The sequence below is a fragment of the Nematolebias whitei genome, chromosome 12 (assembly GCF_014905685.2).
Source record: "Nematolebias whitei isolate Nwh7 chromosome 12, NemWhi1, whole genome shotgun sequence".
Classification (NCBI taxonomy): domain Eukaryota; kingdom Metazoa; phylum Chordata; class Actinopteri; order Cyprinodontiformes; family Rivulidae; genus Nematolebias; species Nematolebias whitei.
The window spans coordinates 20282236-20290114 of record NC_056509.1 but is presented as its reverse complement, the minus strand read 5'-3'; the positions used below and the strand labels follow the sequence as shown (position 1 = coordinate 20290114).

At 39.4% G+C, this 7879-nt stretch overlaps 1 protein-coding gene across 1 annotated transcript in view; it reads left to right on the top strand.

Moving 5' to 3' along the window:
* The first annotated feature begins 7540 nt into the window (after positions 1 to 7540).
* Positions 7541 to 7879, top strand: part of nfkbiaa (nuclear factor of kappa light polypeptide gene enhancer in B-cells inhibitor, alpha a) — a 2274-nt gene continuing 1935 nt past the window's right edge. Inside the window, exon 1 of the mRNA XM_037685303.1 lies at positions 7541 to 7828. Within this exon, the coding sequence (XP_037541231.1) occupies positions 7593 to 7828 (236 nt within the window). The 5' untranslated portion in view covers positions 7541 to 7592. The remainder of the gene's footprint in view (positions 7829 to 7879) is intronic.

The following is a 7879-nucleotide window of genomic DNA, read 5'->3' as shown; positions in this document are numbered from 1 at the left end:
AGACAGACAGACAGATAGACAGACAGATAGACAGACAGACAGATAGACAGACAGATAGACAGACAGACAGATAGATAGACAGACAGACAGATAGACAGACAGACAGACAGACAGATAGACAGACAGACAGATGGCGGGTATTTCCAAATCCCCCTTTTTGTGCTGCAACGGGGGACAATAAATCCCAATTGGGCTCTCTGTGTGAGTTTAAATGTTTGCCATTTGGACTTTTACCAGCTGCTCTGTTAGATTACCCTCCTGCTGCCCTGGGTTCAAAATGACCCATGAGACCGGTTTTAAAACTGGGGTCATTTTGACTTTGCAGGTCAGTTTGACCCAAGGGCAGCAGGAGAGTTACCCAATGATTTTATAGTAGCCTGCTGGTTTTTCTTAGTCAGAATTGTATGCCTCCTGCTTGTTGGGTCACAGCAGATGCACCAACTTTCTTAATGAATAAATAATTACATCTTTCAAGTGTATAAAATATTCATCCAAGTAACTCAAGCCAATGCTCCTTCTGAAAATAGGAGAGTCCATCATTTCAGCTACAGATAGTTGGCAATTTAATTTTTTCTAGTTCCTGGAGCCAAGTTCGATTAGCACATTGTCAACAAGTGGCTGATTATAGAGAAAATAATGCACTGTGTATTTAAGTAGAAGGTGCAAATTTTAACACCCAATTAAATTAAACCCCCAATGTCATTTAAAACCCAAATTAAAAATATTATGAGGACCATTTTCTTCCATCTCTAAGCTTAGAAACATTGTATCACTTCTAGACAGGACTAATGTAATTCTGTAATATCTGGGTGTCCAAAAACTTCTTTAAAACGTCTTCAGTTGATCCAAAATGCTGCTGCCAGAGTCTTAACGAGAGTTGATAGGAGAGATCATATTTCTCCAGTTTTAGCTTCTCTCCACTGGTTCCCTGTCAAATTCAGAATAGAATTTGAAATTATATTTCTAACCTACAAAGCTCTCAACAACCTAGCTCCATCTTACAGTCAAGCTGAGGTTTTATTGGTTTATATTTTCCCAACAGAACACTTTGCTCCTGGACTTCAGATTTACTTGTGCTTGGTTCCTAGAGTTTCTAAAAGCAGAAAGGGAGACAGATTATGCTTAAGACTTTACTTTTTGATAAATCCTATAGTTAGGGTTTCCTGAGCTGCCCTTTATAGGCTTAAACTGCAGGAGGGCAAAATGACTCCACTCCACTCTGATGTGGGGTAATGTGGTCATTACACAGTGGTGCTTGAAAGTTTGTGAATGTTTTAAAATTGTCTATATTTCTGCACCAATATGACCTAAAACATTATCAGGTTTTCACACAAGTCCTAAAAGTAGATAAAGAGAACCCAGTTAAACAAATGAGACAAAAAGATTAGAACTAATAGAAACTATGTCCTTGTGCGAAAAATGTAATAAACTTTCATGATTTTAAAAATAATTACATTATTTTGTGCCACAAACAACAACTTTTAGTAGAACAGAGAAACAACAATGTATCAAGGTCAATGTGTGCAAGTAGTTGGAGATCCATTTATAAAATACAAGCCAACAGCTCGGCAGCAAACCCTGCAACCATTAGCTTTCCTGTTGAACTTTCAGTCAACTTTAAATATCTTCAAATTATTTCCTAACGGAGCACTTCGCTCTCAGACTGCAGGTTTACTTGTGGTTCCTAGAGTTTACAAAAGCAGAATGGAGGCAGATCTTTCAGTTATCAGGCTCCTCTCTTGTGGAACCAACTTCCAGTTTCTGTCCGAGAGGCTGACACATCATCTACTTTAAGATTAGGCTTTAAGTCGTTCTTTTTTTTTTTGATAAATCCTATAGTTAGTGAGCTAGCCCTTAGTTCTGCTGCTATATGCTCAGACTACTGGAGGACAAATTGAGCTAATTTCATCAAATGAATAGTTACAAATGAATACAAATGAATAATTTGTATTAGTAATTATTTCTATCGTAACATTGTTTTTATGTTTGTCTTTCCTCCTAGTGAGGACCTGCTCGCCTCCATTCTGGACCTGCCATTCTGTGTCCGTTTCTCCTTCCTGTTCCTCTCAAACTCCAGCCGGTCGAAGCAGATGGCTGCTGGTCCTGAGTTCTGCTGGAGGTTTCTTCCTGTTAACAAGGAGTGTTTTCTTTCCACTGTTGCCTTTGTGCTTGCTCAGGATGGGAGACTGCAACAAAGTGAAGATTCAACACAATCTGCTGCTTCCTTAGATAGTAGGGGTGTAAATCACCAGCTTTACCACGATACAATATTATATTGATTTGTTTGTATGACGATACGATTTTTCTCGATATCACAAAGTCACGATACGATTTCGATTCTATTCGATTCACAAGTCTGTGATCGATATGTTGCGATATCAAATGCCCATCTCATTTACATATAAATAAATTTATAAAAACAATTCAAATATGATTTAACCATTTTGTTTCTGTTATTACAAACACAAGGTATTTAAATAAAAATACAATTGTTCTTAATTAATGAAAAAATAAAATAATTGACCTGTTCAGTATCGTCTCACATTTCTCATGTTCAGGTGCATTTTTTTAACCAGTTAACATAAAAAAAAGTGTCCTGATTACCTTTCAGTTATAAAGAAACAGAAATAGATATTGAGCTTACAGAACATGGCTATCAATGCCGTGTTTCTTCTTCAGGTGAACGAACAAATTAGTTGTTTCCTGAGTATTTGAACTCTCACTGGCACCTGTTGCATACGACATGAGTTCTGTGTGTTGAGCCGTCCTTCTGTTGGAAACAAAAATATTTCCACAGTGTTGATTTAAATCCAGCAGGAGAGTGAAGTTCATTATCTGTGTTTTCTGCCTCGTCTGCCGTGTTGCTGAGGCGGCCGCAGAGCGCAGCCGCGCACGGAAATGGTGACACAAGACTTGCCTTGGGAATTTCAAAATAAAAGCGTATTTAAAAATGACTAAATGAATCCATGTTTAGTTTTGCCACAATATAATTGAATCATTAATCATTGAATCAATATATGATTTTAATCGATGTATTGTTACACCCCTATTAGACGGATAACTTTACTAATCTTTTTATTTTTTAATATATCTGAATGTTTCTGTTCAGTGCCCTGAGACAACTTCTGTTGTGACTTGGCGCTAAATGAATAAACTGAACTGAAACGGAATTGGAACAACTTGTAGCACATGATTAGTACTGAGGACAGGAAGATTTTTTTTTTCTCTTTTTAAAAAAAGCAAAGCTATTTTTTGCTGTGCTGTTTTTAAACCCTATAGCCTGCGATCAGCTGAGGTTGGTCGTGTCATGCTGGAGACAATGGGAAAGTTTCATGAGCTGGACTCTTATCAGCTGAGTGTGCTGGCATCGCACCAGCAGGATGTGATGAACCCAGGGAGACTTTGCTGACTCAGACTGGTCAGGCTGTGCCAACATACAGACAGAGGACAAGTAGACCAGTATAACAAAACCATCTCTGCTCTTTCAGCACTTGGTCTCCATAGCAACCCTGTGGTTAAAACAGGACAAGTGGTGACACGAATACTTGATAACAAAGAAAAGTGGAAGTTCCATTAGTTCCCATGTGGGGTGAGCACCAGAACATAAAAACACAGACCATCTTAGCAACGAGAAAAAAAAAAAAACCCACTGAACAGCAAGAACAGAATGTCCCAGATGCCTTGTTATGAAACTGGGCAGAGGAATGTTTGGTATTCAGCAGGCACGCAGGGCGGCGAGCGTTCGACGGAGTGACGTTGGCCTGATGTCACACGCTCTCAGACACAGCGTGCAGTCACAGCTCAGCTGGGCGTGTGCATGTTTGGTTTGTGCGGTGCAGTTTCTACGGCCCACAGAGGTGTGAACCTGTCGCTTCGCCTTGGATACTGTTGCTATGTTTGCACCGAGCCGTACCTTTCACAATGCAAACTAAAGTAATCCCAGGGCTTTATCTGAGATGCCAGGGCAGCCCAGACAGGTAGCTCTCTCACGCACCGTGATACCAAGTTGTGCAACAGCAAGGTGTTCCCTTAGGAATGCTGCAAGAAAAAATAGAAATAGCATCTTCTGTGAAACATGAATGCCAAGTCCTGAATGACTCAATGAATGAAATGAGCGAGGTCTCTCTTATAAATGAGTCTTCGAGGCTCAATGTGACTTATCTGTATAAATAAAGGTTGAATGAATGAATGACTCTGCTGAAGGAGAAGATAAAACTGAGTGGAGAAAGCTAAAAGAAGCAGCATTAGCAAAAAAAATGTAGCAAAATACTATCATAAACAGAAAGTAGCTTAAAGCTATAAGAAGAAGAAGGCTAGCTATAAACTAAATGTAATTGTATGCTATCGTAACAATAATGGTAGCAAAGTGCTTGCAAAAAGTTAAAAGTGGCATAAGAAAGGGGTACAAAGCCAAATGACGGTGTTTGTTTCCCGAATAAAGATTTTTGAGTTGTACATTTTTAGATAAAATGTATCAATAATTTTCCAGGATCCAAGCTGTAATTTATACAAACGCTCACATCCAAAAGAGATTTAAAGGGATCACTCAAGTCCCTGGAAGTTGGGTTCTGTGTAAAGGTTATGAACAGTTAATATCTTACCTGTTAATATTAATTCGTTCACCCATTTAGTCGCTCACGTCAGGCACTATAGACATGATAATTTCACTCGTTTTGGCAGAGAAAATGTATCACACATCACCAATCTTCATGAGGCAGAAGGTTGTGAAACATTAAGTGTAGAACCACTAGACTTAGGAACAGCTTCTACCCTGAAGCTGTTAGACTCATAAATCCTTAACCAGAAAAATCACTGTAAGAAGAAAAAAAGATAAATCACTGTAATGCCACTTTAATTTGTGATATGTGACTTATCCATGCTGCTGATCTCATGCTGCTGATTACATCATGCTGCTGTATTCATTCATACCTATCTGCTCACCACAGTCTCATGTTTGGGCTGTTGTTGTTACGCCATATTTATTTACATTAGTAAAGTGTTACTTTATATACTTTATATTTTGCTATTTTTGGATGTACCTGGGACCCTGTGTACATAATTTTGTTCCACCTCATGTACCACACGTGATGAAAACAACAATAAAGTTGACTTGAACTTGATAAATATTTATTTACAGATAAAGCGTTTCTTTAATTTTCCGTTGCATTTTTAAAAATGTACACACTTATAGATTCCTGCTGTTACAATATTATTTAAACACCTTAAAACTGTGTATTACCGGTAAATGAACCTGCAAAATACTTCTGTACAGAACAACTGTTGATAGAGTTGTAGTTTGTGTGCTCATAATTTAAAAAACGAATAAAGTCGAAATACGTCTCACTTTATTTTGTGATTTATGACGTATCTTTAACACGTTTCCTATATAAAACTTAAACTGTTTAAATATAGAAGTCTGTAAATCACAGTAGAAGTTGTTAGCGTTAGCCTGGATTAGCGTGGCGTGCCAGCTCAGATTGCAATGTGTTATGGTCCATTTTCACAAATGTAGTGCACGACTCGTGTACTTTTGCTGAACGTTGTGACGAGTGACTAGGGCGCCATATGGTGATGAAAAATCTCAATCAAAATTCAAACCGTACAAGAAAATTGCTGACTTAAGGCACTGTAGCGTTTCTATTGATGGACAAGCTAATGGCTAGCTGGACCGAGGTGACGGCTAAAGTAGATGGCTGACGTCTTTAAACAACTTTAATCTCCAAAATTTTATAGCAATTCATGTGAACATATCTCTTCTAAACATTTACATAGTTGTCACTTTACTATTTTTTATTTACACAGAACTGTGTGGTTATGTGCCGGTCCAAATAGCAGCAGCTAGCTGCATGTGGTGCAGCTTGGTGCTGCATTAAGCACTGATAAAATAAATATTTCTGCAGGGATAATCATGTAATGCAGAACTCAGCACAATGTAAAGCATAAAACAGTGTCACTATAAAACTTCTTCGATCGAAGTCGCTCTATGATGTCAGTAATGAACCGTTAGCGCCTCAGTCTGCTTCAAACTGAGGTCGCTCATGGAGCTACCTAAAACAGGTACAGTGTTTAGTTGTCATGAACTTCTCAGAGGAACCTTACTTACTTCAAACAATCTGAAGCAGGTGCACAATTAGATGTCCAATTCTGTGTGGTGGCATGCGCCGTTTGACCTTTATGAGGAAACTTCAGAATATTTCCTCCTCTTTCATTTGCACAAAGGATGCTGCATAGCTGTGTAGAATGAACCGGCATTACGAAAAGTGTGAAACTCCTTCCTCTGTCTGTTCCCTGAACACACTGGGTGAAAATTTCTGCACAATTCTGACACGTGAACGTGTGGTTTAAACATGCAGACACACTTGTAAGGACTTTTTGTCCTAATAATCCTTTCTATAACAGTAATTGTGTAAAAGATGCTCTAAACGTGACGGTGCATTTTGCAGAATTTGGCATAAAAGACCAAACAGATGCTAGAGGAAGACAACAAGTAATACATTACGTTTGTAACTGCAAGCATACAAATGCATAATGTAAAAACAATCTGATTTTCCTGTGAAATATTCATTTAAAAACATGCAAATCTTACAAAACCAGATGTGCTTCTTATAAGACTCGTGCATTTTGTAGTTTTGAGTGGAAACTATCCAAATGAAACAGAAAACAGACGTGTGCTTAGCCATTAGGGATGGAACAGTCCATTACAGTCTAATGACGCCCACCTATTGAAAACACTTTGCCAGTACTGTGCAGTCCAAACCGCTTCTAAAACCCACTTTGCCTTCTACACAGGAACTTCATAGTGGTTCATGCAAACACTGGTATTTAAATCACCATCTATTCCAATGTACATAGTGAATTTTGCACATTAACATGTTCACGACAAAATATAGGTAGATCATTTTGCTGCTATTTATGCTTGCAAATGTCCATAAACGTTTCTGAACATGTGTTTAATAAATTAACAAATTGAAATGATTGTTTTAAGACATCAGCACTTTACTTTGGTCTTGGCTGCATATTTAAACCAGCCTTTATTTAGCAAATACAGAGGCGTTTAAAGAGCCATCCTCAGCAGGTAAGATATTAACTGCTCAGGAAATTTCCACAGAAGTGCTAGAGTGACTTTTGAAATGCTGGAAACTTGTCAAAATCGACTTTTAATTTGGTCAAAGGTGACAGGACGGAAAAATTCGCAGTGCTGCGTTTTGGTCAGCCGCCTTGAGGCTGATAATTTCCCCCAGAGCAAGAAGGGAATCTTCATGAGGCATTCAGGGGCTGCCTGCATCTCATTCATGCCTATCGTGTCTCATTCACTGAAATCACCGGTGACATGCGTCCTCCGAGCTGCACACAGTACAGGTGAAAATAGGTGTCTAATAGGAAACTACAGGTTTTCATTCTGAGTGTCCGTTGGAGAGTGGGGGGGATTTTTCTCTCAAAAGCACAGAGCCTCCGTGTGGTTTCCCTGGCTGTTTCTAGTCAATTGGAAATCCCCGCTTAGGCCCCGCCCACAGCCATATATAAGCCCGCGCGCCTCCCCTCAGCAGCACAGTTTCGCCATTTACAGACGGTAGCGCGTTAGCTAAGTTAGCATGAACGTAAACACAGCAGCAAACCAAAGACAAATGGATTATAACCTGGACAATATGGAGGCCAAGCACGGGAAAGGCCTACCCTGCTTCGAGGACCGCTTGGACAGCGGCGTGGACTCGTTAAAAGAGGAGGACGTCCTGTCCAAGGACTTCGAGGACATGACTGTTTGCTCCACGGAACCCGGCTGCGAGGACTACGAGCCGTGGAGGACCGCGGTCACTGAAGACGGAGACACGTAAGTGGATTTTATGCGTGATTTTATTACTTTGCGTTGCAAATTGCCTTC